The sequence below is a fragment of the Megalobrama amblycephala genome, linkage group LG22, assembly GCF_018812025.1.
Source record: "Megalobrama amblycephala isolate DHTTF-2021 linkage group LG22, ASM1881202v1, whole genome shotgun sequence".
Classification (NCBI taxonomy): domain Eukaryota; kingdom Metazoa; phylum Chordata; class Actinopteri; order Cypriniformes; family Xenocyprididae; genus Megalobrama; species Megalobrama amblycephala.
Genome location: NC_063065.1, coordinates 22,696,353 through 22,720,188, shown reverse-complemented (window position 1 = coordinate 22,720,188; position 23,836 = coordinate 22,696,353). Strand labels below are relative to the sequence as shown.

At 40.9% G+C, this 23,836-nt stretch overlaps 4 protein-coding genes and 1 gene segment (V, D, J or C); 1 reads left to right on the top strand and 4 right to left on the bottom strand.

The window, feature by feature from the left end:
• The window catches only part of LOC125258304, a 725,453-nt gene that overhangs the window by 454,490 nt on the left and 247,127 nt on the right, over positions 1 to 23,836 (top strand).
• The window catches only part of LOC125258325, a 116,476-nt gene that overhangs the window by 63,592 nt on the left and 29,048 nt on the right, over positions 1 to 23,836 (bottom strand).
• LOC125258331 (histone H3) lies at positions 7,995 to 8,460 on the bottom strand. Its single transcript, XM_048175231.1, has one exon. It carries the CDS (start codon positions 8,449 to 8,451, stop codon positions 8,041 to 8,043), a length of 411 nt encoding a protein of 136 aa, XP_048031188.1. The 5' UTR covers positions 8,452 to 8,460; the 3' UTR covers positions 7,995 to 8,040.
• LOC125258318 (histone H2A-like) lies at positions 9,169 to 9,648 on the bottom strand. The gene has a single exon (XM_048175225.1). The coding sequence runs from the start codon at positions 9,604 to 9,606 to the stop codon at positions 9,220 to 9,222; it is 387 nt and encodes a 128-aa protein (XP_048031182.1). The 5' UTR covers positions 9,607 to 9,648; the 3' UTR covers positions 9,169 to 9,219.
• LOC125258315 (histone H1-like) lies at positions 10,106 to 10,922 on the bottom strand. The gene has a single exon (XM_048175223.1). It carries the CDS (start codon positions 10,796 to 10,798, stop codon positions 10,178 to 10,180), a length of 621 nt encoding a protein of 206 aa, XP_048031180.1. The 5' UTR covers positions 10,799 to 10,922; the 3' UTR covers positions 10,106 to 10,177.

Genomic DNA, 23,836 nt, shown 5'->3' with positions numbered 1-23,836 from the left:
CAAGTCAAACCAAGCATAAGAATACTAAAATATATAATATAGGCCTACATAAAATAGCCTATATAATATACTTATACAGAACAAGAATAGAAACTTATAAGTAGCTATAAACATGTGACACTGTCCCATAAAATACATGTTTTACCGCTCTATTTATTACAATGATTTTATGTATAATAGAGTTTTAATTGGTTTACATGTGTTTTAGTCCATTTTATTCCTCTTACTTATTTTAATGTGTGTATGTCTTTAAATGAGTCTGGGTCTGCCTGTCATGTGACTGATCACATGACAGGAATAAGGAAGTAGGCCAGCATAAAGGAGGCAGCATGGCAAACAGTCAGCCCGCCCATTACAAACATAATCACCTGCGAGCTGGACTGTGGAGTTTAATTTTATGGACTTACCTTTCCAGCCAACTACATCACTTTTCATTGGATTATCACTTTCAGGATTTTGTATATACACCGGTGGACATTGCTCACTTGCACATTGGGACTTTCAGCACACTAGGATTCTTAAGGACTGTTCTATGGTATGGTGTAAATGGACTCCCTGCTTTTAAACGGCCTAAAGTTTTCTAGTTTTATTGTGTTGTTTTAAGTTCCATTGAATATTGTAAATACACCTTTTATCCATTTCTGTTGTCTGTCTCATTTTTTAAACACTCCAAACCTCTCACACAGTATAATCTGACCCCAATTTTAATCAATGTAAAATCGACCGATAGGGCCGATTGTACAAACAAGCCCAAACGAATTAATTTGAGGCACTGAAAGTAAAAACCGGTGTTCTCAAGCAGCCTCTCGTTCGGCACGAATTCAAATGTTTCCATATTAGCAATGTATGTGGATGCTTTACTTTTATTTATTATGTCAAATAGGATTTGTACTTCACTCCCGTTTCAATATCAACGAAAAAAATCATCCTCTTCACATGAGCAAAAATGTGTTTGGCAGGACCAGTTTCAGCGGTGGTCACGCTGAACGGCACAGATAGGATACTATGGAGTAGGCTATGTAAAATGAGCAGTGTAATTTTTATATGTTTTTGGCTGACGGTATTTTATTTTGATAATGAACAGTCTGCGAATGTCAAGTTTGCAATGAATAAGTTGAGTGCGCACGCGAGGCGCCGGCGCGATCACTTCAACTGTTTCCTTACCAGCAGAAATAACTTAAATAGGCTTACTCCGTAATTTACAGATATGAGTAAGACATTATTCGATACTGCAAAGTTTACTTATATACACTCACACTAAAAACACAACATTGTGCTTTTGCGAAATAAAGAAAACAGGATGCGCTTTTTGCCATCTCAGTTCCCTTTCGTGGGAACATCGACGCTACGTCCAATGACGCAATGGGAACCCTCTGCATTTTGTGTTCGTGAAGCACCTCTGTATCCAACCAATGAGAAAACGTGACGTCAGAGGCGGGTGACGTCACGGACCAGGAAACTATAAAGCATACCCGGAACAAAGAACGCTAGCTTCTGTTGTCTTCAGCAAGCGCTATCTGTATCTTGTCTGTCTTATTTATTGTTGTCTGTCCAAATTATATTACACAGTGATCTCTTTGTCTGAGGACAAGAGCTTCCAAGCACAACATAAAAAGACATATATATATATATTATGGCAGAGAGAAAGCAGCAGTTTACGAAGTGTGTTCATCCCTGTCCTCGCTTCATCACGGACGGGGATACACACGAGATGTGTGTCAGATGCCTGGGAGTTGAGCACGCACAGGCAGCTCTCGAGGGAGCTGTCTGTGTGCACTGCGAAAGGCTCACTCTCAGAGTGCTGCGTTCACGCCGGGCGCTCTTCGAGGAGGGCGCCGCGGCGAGTGTTCCCCGCGGGTCCGGTCCCGCCGCTGCTGAGGCTCGGCGCGGTCTGCACTCGTGGGGTTCACAAATGGATCTGGCAGAGGGGGGAGAGACGGGCCCAGCCTTATCGCTCCCCTTACCTGCCGGACCCAGTGTCTCTCCTCTGGCGGTGGAAGCACGCGCTGCGGTTTCTTCCCCCCGGAGGGAGACACAGACACTCAATATATCTTCCTCCGAGGGGGTTGATGTGGAGGGTGTCGAAGGGGATGAGGAACCGCCATCCTCATCCCCAGCTTATGAGGAGCTGCTGGAAGTAGTGACCAGGGCAGTTGAAAAGCTAAATATTGACTGGCCCGCGGAAAAACATGAAAATAGACCCAAAAGCAAGTTGGATGAAAGATTCCTTCCCGCACGGTCACTACCCCAGCGTCGGGGTCTGCCGTTCTTCCCCGACCTCCACACTGAGGTGTCGAGGTCGTGGAGGAGACCTGTCCAATATCGTGTTATCAGCCCCCAAACGTCTTTATATAGCAACATCACGGGGCTGAAGCACCACGGCTATGGGGCGATGCCTCGGGTAGAGGAGACGCTTGCGAGCTATCTCTCGCCCGAGTCTGCATCGTCCCTCAGGACCCGACATTGCCCACCAAGCCCTTAAAAATAACATCTAATTTGGTGGGCAAGGCTTATTCGGCAGCGGGTCAGGCGGCGGCGTGCCTGCATACAATGTCAATCTTGCAGGCATACCAAGCTGATCTGCTGGGGGAGATAGATGAGAGTGGGGAAGCGACATTCGATGCAATCCAAGAGATCCGTAAGGCGACAGATCTAGCTCTCCGGGCCACCAAGGAGACGGCCAAATCAATAGGCCGTTCTATGGCAGCCCTGGTGGCCACGGAGAGGCACTTATGGCTCAATTTATCAGACATCAAGGATAAAGATAAGAATGTCTTGATGGATGCGCCGCTGTCTCCTGCTGGCCTGTTCGGCGACGCAGTTACAACTGTCGTCGACAGGTTTCAGGAGACACGCAAGCAGTCAGCGGCCTTCCAGAAAATTCTTCCCCGCCGCTCTCACCCCCCCGAGGCTGCTGGGCGGGAGCAGCCTCGGCCGACAGCCAGCTCCTCAGCGCACAGAGCGCAACAGAAGGCCAGTGTCGCCTCCCGTGCTCCCCCACAAAAATCATGGGGACCGGGCCGGGCGACACAGGCGAAGCCTTCCGGAGGTAGGACGGATCTGAGGACCGTCATTATCTCCCGGAAGGCTTCAAAAAAGAGGTCCTGACATTATTAGTGCAGGATCTCTCGAGGGCAGCCCCCTCCGAGAGGATTCGGATATCGGGTCCTCCTCGGTGCCCTCAGGGGACCGTCTTGCCAACCCTGCCACCCAGTGTGCGTCAGGGCGCAGCGGTCTCCACCGATCCTCCGAGGAGGGTCGGTTGGCGCTTGATTCGTCTGTCTGCCGGTGCGCCGCGTCAGATAGACGAGCCAAGTGCTCAAAAAACACCAGAGACCAGTCTCGAGAGACTGGTTCCCTTAGTAGAATATGTGGAAGAATGGAAACGTCTCCCAAACATTTCGAAGTGGGTACTGCTCATAATAGAACAGGGTTACAAAATTCAGTTCGGTTCTACACCGCCCAGGTTCAATGGGGTGCTTCCCACAGTGGTAACCCCAGAGCAGTCTCTGGTGATGGAACAAGAGGTTACGACGCTTTTGCAAAAAGGAGCTATAGAAAGGGTTCCTCCTCCCAGCAAAATGTCGGGCTTTTACAGCCGCTACTTCACTGTTCCAAAGAAGGATGGAGGGTTGCGTCCGATCATAGATCTACGTGTGTTAAATCGAGCTGTAAAGAAGTTGAAGTTCAAAATGCTTACACTCAAACAGATCATTCCCCAGATCAGGTCCGAGGACTGGTTTGTGGCGATAGATCTGAAAGACGCATACTTTCATGTATCCATCCATCCTTCTCACAGGAAGTTCCTCAGGTTTGCTTTCGGGGGCGAAGCTTACCAATACAGGGTTCTTCCTTTCGGCCTATCGCTATCACCCCGCACGTTCACGAAGTGCGTGGATGCAGCTCTGGCTCCGCTGAGACTCCAGGGCATCCGCGTGCTGAACTATATCGACGACTGGTTGATACTAGCTCAAACAGAACAGTTGGCAGTTCAACATCGAGATGTTGTTCTGTCGCACATGAAAAGGCTTGGGCTGAGGCTCAACGCCAAAAAGAGTGTGCTGGTCCCGAGTCAGGTTGCAAACTATTTAGGAGTAATCTGGGATTCCACCACGATGCAGGCGCAACTGTCCCCTGCTCGTGTGAATTCCATTCTCGGGGCCGTGAATGGGGTGAAGCTAGGCCAGTCACTCACTGTAAAACAGTTTCAGAGACTGTTGGGTCTGATGGCAGCTGCGTCCAACGTCATTACTTTTGGCCTCCTGCACATGAGACCCTTACAGTGGTGGCTCAGGACCAAGGGGTTTTCTCCGAGGGGAAATCCTTTTCGCATGATCAAAGTCACGCGGCGATGCCTTCGTGCTCTGGTCATGTGGAAAAAGCCTTGGTTCCTGTCCCAGGGACCCGTGCTGGGGACTTCTCGTCGTCGTGTAATGCTTACGACAGATGCTTCTCTCACGGGCTGGGGGGCGATCATGAGTGGTTGCTCAGCTCAGGGTCTTTGGGAGGACCATCAGCTCTCCTGGCACATAAATCGTCTGGAGATGATGGCGGTGTTTCTAGCTCTGAGACACTTCCTCCCAGACCTGAGGGATCACCATGTGTTGGTCCGCACGGACAACACTACGGTGGTCTCTTACATCAACCATCAGGGGGGCATGCGGTCTCGCATATTATCAAAGTTGGCCAGCCGCATCCTCCTCTGGTCCCACGGAAAGCTCCTCTCTCTGAGAGCTGCTTATATTCCCGGGCGGTTGAATGTCAGGGCGGACGCTCTGTCGAGGCAGAGCGCGAGTCCGGGGGAATGGAAACTCCACACCGAGGTGGTGGAACTAATATGGAAAACATTCGGTCGAGCTCAAGTCGATCTATTTGCCACAGAGGAGTCATCTCAGTGCCCTCTGTGGTATTCCCTGCAGCACCCAGCACCTCTAGGGCTGGATGCTATGCTACAGACGTGGCCGAGGCTGCGCCTGTATGCATTTCCCCCGATCTCACTGCTCCCCGGAGTTCTGGAGAAGGTTCGCCAGGAGAGGGTCGACCTAATACTGGTGGCCCCTTTCTGGCCGACCAGAATATGGTTCTCGGACATAATGTCAAATAATAATTCAGATATATGTGCAGACAGTTGTGCAGACAGTTCAGATATATGTGCAGAATATAAATTATTTCAGGCCTCTGGGATTTAAACTGTAGGTCTCTTAGCTGAATCTGCACCTGCATAAACATTCATCTCTTCTCTGGCCTTCATCCTGCGCTAAAAGTTTCAAACAGACCATGCTGCTATTAGAGAGTAGCTAGAAGATTTGATAAATCTGTGGATGAGCTAAATATCTAATTTGTGCCCAATTTTTTTATGAATGGTTTCATGCATATAGTTCTGGTAATAGTGTCCTATGTGAACATGTTCTGCATTTATTTTCCACTGTTTTTTTTTCTTTTTCTTTTCTTTTTTCTCATCCTATTTGAATGTGCGGCAAATATGTTGTATGCACCCCTTCAGTGTCAAATTTGAATAGGAGGAGAACATTTGGCATCTAACTCAAAATAACTGCTTTCATCAGATGAATCTTTATCCATAAACTAATTTATTATGTATAAAGTCGAAGAACATTCGACACAAACCAAAAAAAGCTGCATCTATCTTTATAATCTCTTGAATATGAAACACAATATTTGTTTGTTTTTTGTTTTTTTGTCTTAAAGTGCAGAACAAAGTGCAGCCATTAAGTTTCCCCAACAGGACATTGTGAATCAAAAAGTTAAACTACATTATTCATTAGAAAAATATACAGACCCTGGACCACAAAACCAGTCGCACGGTATTTACAGTATTATTATTTGTAGCAATAGCCAACAATACATTGTTTGGGTCAAAATTATTGATTTTTTTTTTTTCTTTTATGTCAAAAATCATTAGGATATTAAGTAAAGATCATGTTCCATGAAGATATTTTGTAAATGATCTACCGTAAACATATTAAAAATGTATTTTTGTGAGAGGATATGCATTGATAAGGACTTAATTTGGACAACTTTAAAGGCAATTTTCTCAATATTTTGATTTTTTTTTGCACCTTCATATTCCAGATTTTCAAATAGTTGTATCTCGGCCAATTGTTGTATCCTAACAAACCACACATCAATGGAAAGATTATTTATTCATTTTCAAAAAATTGACAGATTTTGTGGTCCAGGGTCACATATACATATAAAATAATAATAATAATAAACAAACAACAACAATATACAATATATAATATATAACGATATAAAATATTATGAAAGCAAAAAGCACTAAATCAATAACCTTGATTTATTAACCCATTAAACACAGTATACCCCATTTCCCCGTGATATATGTATCATGGGGAACATTTGACCAACAGACAACTATAGTTGCTGCTTGGACTTTTGACTAAGTCTACAAAAAACTATAGATCTCTTGTCAGATTTGTTTCGTTTGGATGATTCTAGAGACCCTCATGTAAATGTGTGTATGTATATATATATATATATATATATATATATATATATATATATATATATATATGTCAACAAAAAATACTTAACAGTAACATGGAAATAACTTCTCTTTGGGGGGGGGTTTGCCTTCACCATTCTTCCTGCAGTTGGAAGTTGACAGTCTCATGTGACAGGAAGGAAGTGAATACCTTTTTTTTGTTGTTGTTGTTCTCAAAGTCCTTTATTTAGTTGTTTTCTTGCATGTCATTGAGACATAAACCATGGATAACATTTAGAAAAATACTTACAAAAGGAAAATGACAACCATACACTGTGACAACTATAGTTACCGGTGGGCTTAAATGGGTTAAAAAGAGTTGGAAAATACCCAACTGTATGTTTTTTGGCAGACTTTCTGAAGATAAAAAGAAGTGACAAACACCTGGATAAAAGGTCACTGGTTAAAACTGTATAAAATGAGAGTTTTTCACAACTACTAAAACACTAAACTTCATTCTCTGAATCAAATGGTCAGTGGCCGGGACCCGTTTATTGAATAATAATGTAAAACCTTAAATGATTTCAGGCAGTTAGAAACCATTTCAGCACATCATGCACTTTTTTTTTTTTTTCCTCAAAACTTTAAACACATTCTCACTCACTGAAACACACTGTGATGCACTTGTGTTGGACAACAGGAAACACAAGGGACAAAATTAAACAAAACTACAACACAGTCGTCATTGTTTACAAACAACAGCTGAAAAATGATGTGATCAAACCAGCTGTGGGAAATATAAAGCAGCTCAGAGTGCACAGGTGCATTGAATGATGATACGAGCAATTGATGGAAACAATCTGAGAGGAAGAGGAGGAAGATGACGAAGAGTACGTGTAAGATGAGGAAGAGGATGGTGTGGAGAGTGTCAAGGCTGGATCTGCACAGGACAAAGTTCTCTGGCTGAACCCAACACAGTTTTGCAGTTGCACAACTTTTTTGAGTGTACTGTAAAATACGTTTAATTTTTTTTTTTTTTTTTATGTTTTGGGCTTTTGCATTTGAATTACAGTATTTTTACAGTATGCAAGTGCTGAATATACACTAAACTTGGAGTGCATATGGTGTACAATATATTCAACCTAGTTAATATACTTTTACATAATTACAAATTATGTTTACTGTATACAATAAACATTGTGTAACTAGATGCTCTGGATGTAAGGGGTTTTGTTAATAAAGATTTGGTTTTGTGTTTAATGCTGTGAGAAAATGAGCAAAGGTTTCAAGAAATGTTTTTGTAATTGTGAAAAACTAAAGAATGTGTGTTTACACTATTAGTTACAATTTGTACAAATATTACTCATTTAAACACATTGTACACTGCATTTCTCAAAGACAAAAAATAAAATGCATAATTTTTTTTTTATTAAATAGTAATTATAATTTTTGAGGCGTACTAACTAGTGTTAATACAACTTTCGACTCATTAAGCGTTAAACTGGAAATGGTCTCGTTCAGTGTAATTTTGGTGGCTCTTAAAAGAGCCTTTGGGGTTTGATGTGGCTGATGCGGGTTTAGGCGCGCTCTCCGCGGATACGGCGGGCCAGCTGAATGTCTTTGGGCATGATGGTGACCCTCTTGGCGTGGATGGCGCACAGGTTGGTGTCCTCAAACAGACCGACCAAATAAGCCTCGCTGGCCTCCTGCAGGGCCATGACAGCGGAGCTCTGGAAGCGCAGATCCGTCTTGAAGTCCTGAGCGATTTCTCGGACCAGCCGCTGGAAGGGCAGTTTGCGGATCAGCAGCTCGGTGGACTTCTGATAACGGCGGATCTCTCGGAGAGCCACGGTCCCGGGCCTGTAACGATGGGGCTTCTTGACGCCGCCGGTGGCCGGAGCGCTCTTACGGGCGGCTTTGGTAGCGAGCTGCTTCCTCGGGGCTTTGCCACCGGTGGATTTACGAGCGGTCTGCTTGGTTCTTGCCATTGCTGCAAGTGAACTTCTCTGTTGCTGCTCTGTGTTACACGCCTGCTTTTAAGGCATTGTGAGGCCATGAGCTCATAGTGTCGGGAGGGTGCGGAAGCTTGTGATTGGCTAATCTGTGACGTGTGCCCATGACTGCTAGCCAATGACTGCGCGTTTCCTTTTTTTTTCAAACAAGCGGAGGGTTTCCCGCTCAAATGTGCTTTGTTCGGTTGACTCAGTGTACATGATTGACACCTCCATGGGCTTCATACTAACATTGTTGTATTTCTTAATTTATTCTGAAACACTTAATTCCCAGTGGTTGTGCAGATTTTGGATTGGAACAAAAACACATTATAGTCTGTATAAAAGCAGTATAAAGTCTAAAATATATAAAAGCAGCTTGTGGCCGTGATAAAACAAAACACCCAGAGTAACATGGGTCAATTTCTGACGCCGATGTGTATATTGGTTTTTATTTAAGGTAATTATCAAAATATTTAATACATCAAAACAAATAACTATGTTATAGAGGAGATGAGTTAGTTGGCGATCCTACACGCCTCCTAAAGAACGATCTCTACAGACACATCAGGGGATCTTAATGTGTTTAAAATAATAATACACACCTCGTACATTTTACTGGATTGATGGGCCTTATTTTTTCTCTTCTCAACCGAAAGAGTTTATGATTATTTTAAATTATTAACAAAGAAAGGCACTCTTCATCAGATAAAATGGGTGGCTCTTAAAAGAGCCTTTGGGTCAGTAAAACAATCTTTAATAGCTTTACTTAGATTTGGCGGGTTTCTCGGTCTTCTTGGGCAGCAGCACAGCCTGGATGTTGGGCAGCACACCGCCCTGAGCGATGGTCACTCCGCCCAGAAGTTTGTTCAACTCTTCGTCGTTGCGCACCGCCAGCTGCAGATGACGGGGGATGATGCGGGTCTTCTTGTTGTCCCGAGCGGCATTTCCAGCTAACTCCAGGATCTCAGCGGTAAGATACTCGAGCACAGCCGCCAGATAAACAGGAGCACCAGCACCGACGCGCTCGGCGTAGTTGCCTTTGCGGAGAAGCCTGTGAACACGGCCGACGGGGAACTGCAGTCCTGCCCTGGATGAGCGAGTCTTGGCCTTGGCTCTTGCTTTTCCTCCGGTTTTGCCTCTTCCACTCATTGTTAATTCAGTTACTGTAACTCTCGCAGACAGAAAAAACACAATGAGATTTCTGGTCTCCACATACTGTCTTTAATCTAGAGTGTCAGTCGCTCATTGGTTTAGAGTCTGTAAAGATTTAAACCAATCACTGAACTTCCCTCCAAAGCCCAACCCCCTTTCTGCCGGAATAATTATGCACATATTTCTGACCATGAAACCATATATATATATATATATATATATATATATATATATATATATATATATATATATTTAAATAAACCATTTAAATATATATTTACCATTTAAATATATATTGTCGCAATTTTCCAGTGTTGTGTGTAAATATTTTGTATGTTGTGTGTAAATTCTGTCTGTACTTTGTTTTACAATATCCTATTTGGAGTGTATCAGTATCTTATAAAAATGGTTCGAGTTTATTTTCAGAACTGGATGGCTTGTCTGTTCTGAATGCAGTCTAAAAGATCATTATATCTTGGCTTTTTCTATAATATACACGAGTTTTGCTCTTTATTCAGAGTTGGTGGGTGGCTCTTAAAAGAGCCGTTGAGGAGAAACAGTAAAGACTTTATTTCTTTTTGGGCGCTGCCTTTTTAGGCTTGGCGGCTTTAGGCTTTGCCGCCTTAGGTTTAGCCGCCTTGGCCTTTTTGGGGCTCTTGGCTGCTTTTTTAGCGGCTGCTGGCTTCTTTGCCTTCTTGGGGCTCTTCGTCGCCTTCTTAGCGGCTGTGGCGGCGGGTTTCTTGGCCTTCTTGGGCGATTTCTTGGCGGCGGGCTTCTTTGCCGCTGCGCTCTTGGGCTTCTTGGCAGCAGCGGGTTTCTTGGCCGCGGGCTTCTTCGCTTTAGGAGCCGCTTTCTTGACCGGCTTCTTCTTGGTCTCGGCTTTCTGCTTGTTGAGCTTGAATGAGCCCGAAGCGCCGGTCCCTTTGACCTGCACCAGGGTGCCTTTAGTCACCAGGCTCTTGATGGCGATCTTGACGCGGGAGTTGTTCTTCTCCACGTCGTAGCCGCTGGCGGCGATAGCTTTCTTCAGGGCGGCGAGGGACACGCCGCTCCTCTCCTTGGATGCGGACACAGCTTTGACGATGAGTTCACCGACACCTGGACCTGCTTTCTTGGCTTTCGCAGCTGACTTCTTTTTGGGCGCTTTGGCCGGGGCGGCAGCAGCCGGGGCTGGAGCGGTTTCTGCCATCTCTCTCTCGGATCGGATCTACAGTCTTTCAAACGCTGTCTGGTTTCAGCAATGATCAGCGCTCGAGCGCCGCTGCGCTCTTAAATAACACATGAGAACCTTATAGACTCAACCCGCCCTGCTCGGTGTCTCTGCGCCTCCACGAGCCCCTCACGATTGTGTTTTCTTCTCTTACATTTGGGGCAAAACTGAAGCGGTCAAATAGTTTGTCGCAGTAAAAACAAAGTGAGCACCGAGCAGAGGTTCTGAACTTTCACTGGAGACTAAAATACGCGGAGAGGAAATGTTTCTTTTGCCTCAGTCAGACCAAATCCAAGGCGAGCATCAGCCACGGGGAAAAGCTGCGTGTAAATTTGATGGATAGTTTTAATGGAAAAGTTGATAAAAGCCTGAACGCGTCCTCTTTGTGTTCAGAAAACAGTCTGAATGCGACTTTAATGAAACCAGCATTAGTGAGGGGCGTGAGGAGGCTTTCATACAGCTGTTGTTTTGGGCAGCTTGAAGCACACGAACATCATCCGGAGGATCCGAGTTTGTTTGTGACTCTCCTGTCTGACCCTCATCTTCGGCCAGCAGATCTGTCCTTATAATAAAATGGGACATTCTACCAGAAACGTACACTATCTGTCCTTGAAGTGTTACAGTGACTAAAAAGTATTTCATCCAAAAAAATGTCTAAAACTGACTGATGGTTGATTTCTGTGAGTTGTTCTGTAAATTAATATGTCATTCTTTAGGTTCTCAGATTTTATTTTTTTTTTTCTTTATTAAAAACACTTTTGAAAATTACAAATCTGTTTTTGTCATTGTCCTCAGCCAAATTGGCGCTACAGCTTTAGTTTTGTGATAAAATTTTTTATTTAGAAAAAAACTCCATCAATAACAAGTTTAAGCTGTTATCATTCACATTAAAACATTAAATTCTACATAAATTCTACAAATAAATACTATTTTACAACTGTCCCCATGTTTTCGGTCAGTCCTGTCACGTTCACATAAAACTCTAAATGTTTGCAATAGGCCTTTAAGGGTATGACTCAGAGGAAGTGACATCATTTGACTGAGGTGAAGCTGACACTGATCAAGGGTGAGTTCTATCGTTGAATTTTATGATTTTAAGCTTGTTTTTGTATGTTTTTTTTTTTTTTTTTTTTCTTTGACGAGCTAAAGGGTCAGGCCCCGTCATGGTAAAGCATCCCAGAAAATAATGACATTTTTTAAATCCAAAACAAGTCTAAAAAGGTTCCTGAAATTCCTTGCTTGCATGTTAACAGTTTTTATGTTAGCAGCCTGAGTAATGGCAGTTCAAAATGGCCGACCGTCAGGCCCCGTCACATCAGTCCTGTCACTTTCCTGTGACACGGCCTGACAAATGCATGGCATTGTTCTTTTTTATTACCTTTATTGCATATAATGTATTTAATGCATGCCATAGCAAAATATCATTTGAATAAATAGACATTACACTGTAAATTTGAAGGTTTTTATGCTCATCTACACTTTTTTTAAAAATGTTGTCCCTCTTTTACCTAGGCATGTGTGGCACTGCTTTTGAGGTTGCAACTTTATATATTAATATTAATAATATTAATGAAATTTCACTTTGTATTGCAGCTTAGTAATAACAGTGATACCATGGTAATATATACATTAATACCTAGGAAATTACATGCAATTTTGTTATTTCCATGTAATTTTCTAAGTAATAATGTAGATATTACCGTAGTATTACCCTGTTATTACTGAGCCGTAATATGATGTGGCACCACAGTTACTTTACATTGTGCTATTCAGTTAAATGTCTATGGATTACATTTGCTGTATCATAGTAAAATGTACTTTATATTATGAAGTTATATTTTCATAGAACGACACAGTAACTGAATAGAGTAGTGTAACCTTTAAATGACTTAAATGGTTGTGTGACAGTATGTGTGGTGTGTGTTGCAGGTAAAATAGAGAGGGGCGAAAGCGATCTAAGAAAGAGAAGCTCCAGGACAAAGTCAAAGAGCTACAAGAGGCCTTTAGTCGTACCACTGCAATTGTGTTTTCACTCCTGTCTGTGTTTGTGCACTTTCTAGTTGTGTATTGTTATTGTATCTGGCCATGTGATTGATAAATTCAATTTTAATGAACTTTTAAATAAATTGTTAAATGAAATATGTTTATATATTGAAATAAAATGAAATTAGTTTTAATTAAAATTATGTTTGGACTATATCAGTTGTCAATGAAATCCATTATGTCAGTCCTGTCACAGAGGAAATTATGATATAAAAATGTAGTATTTGAGGAAATATTGATGAATTAATCTCTTTAACTGTGTAGACTCCTATGTAAAGGTAGTTCTTTTAAAAATATATAAATGCCTGACGGGTATTCTGTGATTTTGTGTACTACAGTTGACCGAATAGTTGCTTATATTTCTTATAGGAATTACAAAACCATGTTAGATACAATCAGGGACATGTGACCAAAAAGAAAATGCTATTTGTATCAAAGAAATTCATTAGGAAACTATTCTAACATTTACAAATTTGTCTGTGACGGGGCCTGACATTTTAGGGGTGAAATGCATATAAAAATGTATTTTATTCAATCATAAAACATGCTGAGATGGCATGATATGTGTTTCTCATAGTTTAACATGTCCTCTATATGACGCAATGTTCAGATTTAAGAATAAGATATTTTTCCCCCCAAGATTTTTTGAAGTGAAAATGTACATTTCTGGTAGAATGTCAATAATAATAATAATATTAATAATAATAATAATAATAATAATAATAATAAACTAAATATGTAGTGTAAGTCTGATCAGGCAAGTGTTAATGTTTTAACTTAAATACATTTTCATTATGTGTGTCTTTGATCTGAAATCATCAGGGGTTACAATAGTTTTCTGACCCAGGACAATATTTTTCTTACTTTTCTTCTTGTGAAAAGAAATGCGGCTCTCATGACATGCAGTAATTATACATTTTCCTTATGGTCCACTATATTAGTGAGGATATTTTGTGCCTCACACGTAATACCAAACATACTCCATTTCTCTTTACCCTGAACCAAAACTGAGAAAACTTCTCATTTTGCTGAATTTAAATAGATATAACTTTGCTCTTGAAACTTACTGAACAATGATAGTTATTTTATTCATAAACTAAGAGTATCGGGGTTTCCAACTTTGTTTGGCTGGTTAGTGAGATTTTAAGGGACAAGAGGTTTTAATGATCCAATAATTCATTTTTTCAATTCAGTGCTCTGTTCCTGTTTTCCTGAGAAACCCTGGATGAACTAGAACAACCAATTATTCAGTAAATGTGCCAGAGAACGACGGGAAGATGTTTAGTGGATTATGCTGGCAAAAGCAAGAGAATACATGTAGATGTTGCCTGTTGTGAATTTCTCAGAATAGTACATGGAGGTCTAAAATCTCTTATCACAACCTGAGGTGTTCATCTGGATCCTGAAAAGTTGGACATTCTCTATATTTGAGCTTATTTCAGCTATTTATAGACCTTATTTTCCAGAGAAACATGCGCGCCGCCATCTTTAGAATATTGTCTTTGAACTTCCGTTTTCGCGGAAGCCCTGTATATTTCTATGGCATCGCTGTTGAAGAATAATTAGCTGGTGAAGTGGATTTACCTGTTGTAGAGTTAAAAAGTTATCATGAGCATTGTAATGTTTAAAGCGAGTGTCTTAACAAATGTCAGTAGAACGCGAAGATTTTATGTGCAGTTCATTGAATGAGCAGTTCATTCATAAATACATAAGATCGCTGTGGAAATACAAGCCGGAAGTCAAAAGACAACGAGCGCAGCGCTGAAAAGGAGCGGGGCTACATAAGGTCTATACTGTAAGGCAAACATCTCAATACACTGTATTCAGCACAGATTGTAGTGCAATTATATGCTACATAGATTTTCTTGTTTTAGAAAGGCAGTAAGCAAGACAGTGCCAGTGGTCATAAATATGGTGCCTTTAACACCCCATTCCCTATTGGTTCATTCCATAATGGGTCTATTAATATGAAAATTAAAAATGAATGAGAATGTGAGATTTTTTTTTTTTTTTTTTTTTTTTATTTATTTACAAACATAGTGCACAATATGCTCAATAAAATCAAACAAAAAAGGAGTGTGTGATTAAAGGCACATTTTGAATTCACTCACACACTTTTGTGCCATTCCTGGAAACAGTTCCTGTTCAACTGAAGACACAAGTGAACATCACATGCCTGGCATTTCCAAGGTGTCTGTTGCTTCTTGCCAAACACTGCTTTGCAATGCGCACATATGCGGCGACCGGAAGTGGCAATTTTTCTGACATTCGAGGTCAGCTCAGCTCCTGGAACCGGCACGTGGTCAATACTGGTCTGTTTCGGTGCTGCTTTCTGAGACACACCACAGAGATCTGCAACAAGCTGCTCCATAAACTCCTTGTGCGTCATGTTGCCGTGTAGCTCCTTGTGCAATATGAAAGCGTTGGTGGCAGCAATGTCCAAGAAGTGTAGAAAGACTTTTCTGTACCACTTCATGGTTTTGTGCTGTGCAGTGAAATACTCCAACAGCTGATCGGACAGGTCGGCACCCGCCATGTGGTGGTTGTACGCAGTCACAGGTGAGGGACACGGAAAAGTCTTTGTCCTCCATGTATCTTGTGCTTTCACTTTTCTTTGCACACGGTCTCCTGTATAGGCAGCATGGATGGTGGAACAAACAGACACCTCTTTTTTGTCCATCCACTTCACACACACAAGAGGCCCATCCCGAATCCACCTGATGGATCCCCTGGTGGACTTTTTGGTCAGTGAATTAGATGCGCTCTGTGGGAAGCCCCTCCTGTAGTCTCTGTAAGTCCCACAAGCACCAAACTTCATAGAAAGCAGGTCTGTTAAGAGCTTTGGACTTGTAAAGAAATCGTCCATGTAAACATGGTACCCAGAGCCCAAAGCTTTCTTGTCCAGAAGAGACATCACAGCATTGTATGAAATCCCATGGCCTGTAGGAAAGCTGTTCTTGCCCGTGTACACAGAGAAGTCCACAGTATATTCATTTGATGTGTCAGCAAGGACAAAAAACTTGAAGCCCAGCTTTGTTGGCTTGGTTTTCGTGAACCGTGTCATTCCTGCATTTGCTCTGCATGCCACCAGTCTTTCCTTCACAGCTAAATTTCTTCTAGGATGATAGAAGGTTTTGCACGCAATACGGATGGTGTCCAAGAGGGGTCTGATCCTGAAAAGCTGGCCATGTTCAGATGTGCCCCTCTTTTTGTCATTTTCCTTGTCTGCATCTGGGTGACTCATGTGCAAATTCCATGAAATGGTGCGGTATCTGTCCCTTGACATAACTGTGGCAGGAAGAGGCAAAGAGAAAAGACTGTCCTGCCGCCAGTAGTCGGCAATGGAGCTCATCTTCACCGTGGCCATGTAGAAAACGAGTCCAATGTAGCGGTACATCTCGTCAGCGCTGACATCTGTCCAACTGTATTTGCGACCCTTTGCAAGTGCCCTGGCAGCCTGAGCGTTTGTGTTGTGGCACAGATTTGACACGGCGCTCTCTGAGAAAAACAGTTTGAAAAGACTCATAGGGGAGTGAGAGTCAGCGAGACTCGACTGCGGCCCAGGTTTCCGCGCAGGCAGGAATCTCAGAGTCTTTGGATTAATGTCGACATCAGTTTCTGCTTTCCATGACAGATTCCTGGCTCTCTTTGCAACAGGTATCTGTTCGCTGTCATTCTCACATCTGTGGGGGGAGAAGACAAAAGTGAGCATGCTGACAACAGGATCACAACATGATCATTTACTAAAACTGATATATTGCCCACTCATTACAAACATATACTTTGTGTGTATTATTTCACAGTATGTAAACAAAATGAAACTGTCATCTGTAACACGAGGGGGTAAAAACACACTTACTCATTAAGATTCTCAACTGCATTGAAAACTGAACGATGCTTGTGTGCCGCTCCTGTATGAGGTGCACGTGAAGGAATCACATCCCTAAGAAAAGAAAAGGTAAATGTTAGTAAACATTTCTCAGCTTAGATTGTCCAAGGTGGCATACCAGTGCATGCATAAGTGATTGGCAATTAATGGATATGGTCACATGCTTTATATGTGTTGATGGGGCATCAATAACCTTATGTCATGCAAGTTCAAAACATTTACACCTAAGCAGATAATGGAGAACACAGTTAAAGGGATAGTTCAGCCAAAAATGATTTACTCACCCTTAAGCCATCCTAGGTGTAAATGACTATATCCTTTCAGGTGAACACAATCAGAGATACATTTAAATATCCTTAGTCCTCCAAAGTTTATAGGCTATTGGTTGTGAATGGTACCCCAAATTCTGAAGACAGAAAAAAATGCATCCATCATTAAAAAAAAACAAAAATAAATAAATAATCTAATCATATATATATGATTTTTTTTTTTTTTTTTTTTTTTTTTTTTTATGGGGTAACATTCACAACCATAATACATCTTGGAGGACTAAGGATATTTTTAAATGTATCTCTGATGGTTTGAGGGTGAGTAAATCATGGACTAATTTTCATTTTTGGCTGAACTATCCCTTTAAGCTCTGTTGATGAAGCAGCATTTTACAGCAAACCCAAACTAGACCATTAGAATATAGTCTAAACATTTCCCCTGCCACATTATAGAGAATAAAAATGCTCGTTTCGTAAGACATTTAAATGTAATGAAAAGTCCACAGGACAACACATTTCACAATATTTCAAACTGGTAGATTTCTGTCTGGCCATATGGGACTGAAAGCGCTATATGTGTAAGCGACTCTAATAACTAAATGAAGAATAAATGTCTTACTCATCAGAAAATGTGTCCTGCGCTGGATCAAAGCCATCCTCAAAGTGCAGGCCTTCATCATCAATGTCTTCATCGTCTTCTGATGAAGAACTGAACTCTTCCTCGCTGTCTACAGTCATCAGGAGATCTTCCTGGGGTGCGTGACGAGCCATCGTGATGAAAGGTCAATAAAGCCAAACTAATGTTTGCTGCTAATTTTATCGTATCGATAGGGGGCGTTTACCACATTTCTGTCTTATTTCAGGTTATTAGCATATGAATAAAGCGCTCTGCGGTGGGCGTGACCAGACCGGCGCTAAAAAACTAGAACAGGAAAACCCCTTGAACTTTATGTTTTTGCTCAAGTCTCTTTTGTTCTGATTTCATACATTTCTTTGTCCTTCAAGAACATACTGGTTCGGGAATGTCAGTGTTCAGCATAAACTTCACAGTGCCGGAGATTTGCACTGGATATGTATTCGAATCTCATGGTAATTTCACATGGCTGGATTTTCTCCCTCTGATTGGCTGTATTCAGGCAACGAATGTTTGGAAGGTATTTCATTGGGTAGAAAAGGCGCTCCTATAGACCTTATGTAGCCCCGCCCTTTTTCAGCGCTGCGCTCGTTGTCTTTTGACTTCCGGCTTGTATTTCCACAGCGATCGTATGTATTTACGAAAGAACTGCTCATTTTAAAATCTTCCCGGTCTAAACATTTGTTAAAGTATTAGTCCACTTTTAAATAAACTTTTCCTGATAATTTACTCACCCCCACGTCATCCAAGATGTCCATATCTTTCTTTCTTCAGTCGAAAAGAAATTAGGTTTTTGATGAAAAATTTATTCTATAAGGATTTTTCTCCTTATAGTAGACTTCAATGGGCACCAAACAGTTTAAGATTTTAAGATTTTCAAAATTAGTTTCACTGCAGCTTCAAATTGTTCAACACGACCCCAGATGAGAAATAAGGGTCTTATCTAGTGAAACCATCGCTAATTTTCTGAAAAACAATGGAAAATTATATACGTTTTAACCAGAAATGCTCATCTTGAACTAGCTCTCTTCTTCTTCTCCTCTATTAGAATTCCAGCAGTGTAGACACTACTAAGCGTAATATTGCCCTCCACAGGTCAAAGTTTGAACTATTTTTTATTTGCAATATGCTAGTTCAATAGTATATAACAATTCTTTCAAACTTTGACCTGTGGAGGGCAGTATTACGCTTAGTAGTGTCTACACTGCTGGAATTCTAATAGAGGAGAAGAAGAAGAGAGCTAGTTCAAGATGAGCATTTAAGGTTAATACTTAAATAATTTTCCTTTTTTTTTTTTCAGAAAATGAGCAATTGTTTCACTAGATAAGACCATTATTTCTCATCTGGGATCATGTTGAACAATTTGAAGCTGCAGTGAAACTAATTTTGACCTTCAACTGTTTGGTGCCCATTGAAGTCTACAATATGGAAAAAAAAAAAAAATCCTGGAATGTTTTCATCAAAAACTTTAATTTCTTTTTGACTGAAGAAAGAAAGACATGGACACCTTGGATGACATGGGGGTGATTAAATTATCAGGAAAAGTTTATTTAAAAGTGGACTAATCCTTTAAGACATCTGCTTTAAACATAACAATGCTCATGATAGCTTTCATTAACTCTACAACAGGTAAATCCACTTCACCAGCAAATTATTCTTCAACAGCGATGCCATAGAAATATACAGGGCTACCGCAAAAACGGAAGTTCAAAGACAATATTCTAAAGATGGTCGGCGCGCTTGTTTCTCTGGTAAATAAGCACCCCTGAATCACCCCTCCCCTACTAGTTTCAGGTTCATTGAACTTTCCCACATTTTGGGTGTGGCAAGAAGTGCAGTTTCCCACAAATTTTCACCAGCTTGACTCTTGGACATCAACTTTGGAGGCATAAAAAAAAAAACATTTTTATCAGTGATGAAAATGTAGCATTTACAGAAACTGTTATTAATTTCGCAACATGTTACAGCTCTAAAGGTAATTGAATTAATGCAATCTCTGAATGCGTGTGTTGATGTGCACATAACAATTCAAGAAAATTACAAAAACATGAGTGGCTATTTAAAGCGCACACTACACAGCTTATGCTAATTTCAGAGGGCTGGATTGCCTGTTTTCATTGGTCAGAAATTGGCTGACTAGTCTGCCAATTGAAAACGTCAAAATTTGAATTCTTCCCATCACCAGAACTGCCATTGACTCTTTGTCTGACTTCCCCACACAAAAGATGTCAATTCAGATCACAATCATGCCAAAGTATTTTAAATTGACAATTGTAATTCCCCAATGTTCTTACTTGATATTGTGAACATTAAATTAACTCTGGGAGAACATGTATATTTGAAGATCATTTGAGTATCAATACACAATAAAGTCCCTGGGGATTAAGACCCGGATTGTCTCGTGATGAGTTGGAACTATTTAACCTTAGTGTAAAATGTGTAAAATAGTGTAACATTTCAGTTTCAAAATTCCATACTTTTCCAGACTCAAATTTCCAAATTGATTTTTCAGACCATATGTAACATGGTTCATACAGCATTTTATTTAGTGCCGTCATCTGCAAATACTTTTATATGTACACGAGGACGAGGGCGGCAGCACAGTGAGGGCGGCAAAAGGGAGAGGGATTAAGTTAATTAATTCATTTATTTTTGGGAAATTCGTTTAGAATTATTTCACTTATATCAAAAAGTTATCACCCGATTAGTTATTCTAAATCTAAATTATGTTTCCCTTCTACCAAGTGCCAATTCCCGCCCCAACCTAGAGCAGCATATCACTGAAAAAAAAAAAAGAGCAGTGAGTGGACTATGAGTTTGCACGATTGCAAATTCTCTCATAAAAACAAAGACATTTAGACATTATGTAAATAGTGATACAATGTAATGTATTATAATAGAACTTTGTGAGATATGACAACTTTTTAGTGATTACAGAGGGAGCACTCTTTGAGCGCCTTCTGTCTGCTCCCTGTTAAAATTAACAGTGGTTTGTGAACGTAGTGAACAGACGTCCCCGTTTTCCGGGGATAGTCCCGGTTTTTAGTGCACTGTCCCCGACTGGAGCTGTCCCTGGAAATGTCCCCGTTTTAAAGCTCGTTCAAAATAACCCGCAAATTCATTGCAAAAATGCCCGACCAACATACATCAGCCTGTTGGTTATCGGAGCAATCGTGTAGTGATTATATTCACCAACAGAGGGGGCTGTGCAGCTACACTGTCACTGCTACACTTGATCGCGCGCGCCGCTAACCTTTTCAACAAATCCCTCCTGTTTCTGCGAAGAGTATTACCATACTTGTGAGTACTTCATAAGATCTGGGCATGATCTCTTTCAGAACCTTTGCTTTTGGTCCCCGTTTACCATCACATCTTACTTGCACTAAATCTTTACATTCCAGTGGGCGTAAAGCTTTTGCATTTCTGTTGTAACATTAGAGCTGCATTTCCTTGGTTCAAATTGGTCTTTGCTTTGTAGCAAATGTTCAGCTGAGGGTAGCTTTGTCCTCAGCTTCCTACCCATCAGAAGTTCTGCTGGAGATTTCCCACCTTCTAAAGGTGAACCTGTAGTTCAGGATCTCAAGATGAGGATCCTCCCCAGCTTCAGCTGCTTTCTTCAGCAGACTTTTCACAATCTGCACTGCCTTTTCGGCTAACCCATTATTTGACTCTGGTTAATGTGGACTTGATGTTATGTGCCCGAATCCATATTGCTTTGAAAACTCTTTGAATGTCAGCCCACTGAATTTAGGTTCATTGTCACCAACTAAAGTGACCGTAATCCTACTTCCTTTTAGAAGAGCTCCTTCAAAGAAACTCATCTCCTAAATGCTGATATGGGCTTGATAGCTTCTCATCTCCAGGTGAGTTGATTTTACAAATGACTTCATGTAATATGCTATCACTTCTACATGAATCTGAACATGATTTTCTGTGCTGCTTTTGCCGGTGTGACGCAGGCTGGCTCTGCTAAGAGCATCGGCCACTGCCTGTAGTTTACCTGGAGTAAACTCAAACGTCAGATGGTTCTTCTGTAAGCGCAACAGAAGACTCTGGATGAATCTTCTCACAGAAAACTATGCCTAATGTCTCTTTTTATCTGTGAGTAATTTCTCTCTGCTGCTGTCATTGTGCATGATGTGTACACTATGGGAAACCACTCTGTATTTTTGGAGTAATATCGCTCCAAGTCCATCTTTGGACCCATCAGTTGTCACTTTGACTGTTTTTTCTGGGTCATAAAATTGAAGCACTGGCTCTTTGATGGCTCTCTCATTTTGTAAACGTTTTATCTATTTCTCCTGGTACCATGTTTAATTTATCAGACCACTGACACAGGTGCATATTTCCACACGTCATGTCCGTTGTTTTAAGGCAGGAACACATCAAGCCGACAGTCGGGCATTTTTTGTTCGTCGGCCGACTAAGTTTTCTTAGTGTGTTCTGCACCATCAGCTAAACTTTTTTCCAGTCCATTCGACATGTTAAATTGGCGTCGGAGCTCGTCGGTCCGTCGGTTTGGTATGTCAGGGCAACTTTGGACCCAGACGCTGCCGATGTGAGCCACCCCGCAGTCTGCTTTCCTCACCATTAGTTCACAGTTCCTGCCTTTATTCACTTGAACAGTTGCACTTGCATTACTAAAGCATTAGTGACCCCTAGTGACACTCATCAGTACAACACCTTGATGTGTGTTTCAGTACATCTGCTGCCCACATTATGAAGAGAAAAATCCTGTTTTTAGAATTCAAAGTGGATTTCATGAGGATCATGCAGTGAATTACAGACACAGGATTTAAAAATTTATGTTGTTCCAAATGTGTGTTAAATTCTAATTATTAATATAAATCATTAATATTATTAATATTAGCTAATTATTAATATTAATTTTATACTAAATTAATTAACATCAAAGTACTATAATAAAAGTTTTAAACGGCAAAAGTAACAAATATAAAAAATCAATCAATCAATCAATAATCTTCTGTATCTCAGCAGGTCTTCCTCAGATGTGCTTCAGTAATTTCCACAGTCGCTTTGGGATCATGCAGGTTTTCCTGAACTTTGGTGTGTATTACGAGGGACAAAACATTGGGAAACAAAAGGAAAAAGAGTAGAAAAAGAAAGAGGAGGATATGAAACAGATGAACAGTTCATTGTCCTTCATTGAGGTAATAAACAACAAACACATCCTTACTGTAACGTGATTTGCTCTTAATTATTATAACATTATTGCCTATATTTTGTTCTTTTTGACAGAAAATAAGAGATTTCTTGTATTTCACATATATTTTTTTTTTCCCACCACCCAACTGAATAAACTTGACCTGCACACAGCAGAGCAGCATCAGACTGCAGAAGTTTGTCTTCCTCATGTGGCGTCACTACAACTACGAGCGAATGAGACGAGGAGCTGATTTCTACCTGCTTCAGTCCAACTCCACTTATGTGAACATCTGGTCTGCTGTTCAGAGTCTCGTCATCATCACCGCTGGATACCTGCAGCTCTGCTTCCTCAAGAGGCTCTTCAAGAGCAAACCAGCAGAGGACAAACCCCACTGTTAACAAACTAGACCTGCGACTGTTTCACCTCCATTTATAACCTGATCTTGAGTATTTGAGTCACACACGGCTGTTTCTTCAACATCAGACTTTTTTTTCCCAACAAGGTCCCATTGAACTTTTTTAATGTTTTTTATGCAGAGATTTAATCATTCTGTCCTTGTCTAATGAAAGAAACTTTAGAATATTTAATATTTCCATCACACCAAACAATTACAAGAAGACAACAGTGAAGATGCTCGAGATGAAATGTGACACATCTGATGAGTGAAGGAAATAAAGGAAAGTCAAAGTAAATATCAGAATATTTATGCAGCATTTACAATTAAGCTGTGTGGGAAAAAAAGTATAACATATAATTTATTTGTGTGTTTAAAATATTAGGAGAAATTAGCCTTGGCAGAACCGAGGAGGAGGCATTTTATTCAAAAAATACTAAAAATGTAATTTCCATGACAGAAACATTAAACTTTTACTCCCAGTTTCACAGACATGGCTTAAGCTAGTCCTAGACTAAAATGCATTTTTGAGCTGTTTTAACTGAAAGTAACTTGAACTGACTGACATATCTTAAAATTTGCCAGTGCTGTTGTTTTGTCTCAAGATGTACACCAGTACTT

What these genes read in the sequence shown, in the direction of transcription:
- LOC125258318 (XM_048175225.1), bottom strand. Translation starts at nt 9,606, where the DNA reads ATGAGTGGAAGAGGCAAAACCGGAGGAAAAGCAAGAGCCAAGGCCAAG.
- LOC125258315 (XM_048175223.1), bottom strand. Translation starts at nt 10,798, where the DNA reads ATGGCAGAAACCGCTCCAGCCCCGGCTGCTGCCGCCCCGGCCAAAGCG.
- LOC125258331 (XM_048175231.1), bottom strand. Translation starts at nt 8,451, where the DNA reads ATGGCAAGAACCAAGCAGACCGCTCGTAAATCCACCGGTGGCAAAGCC.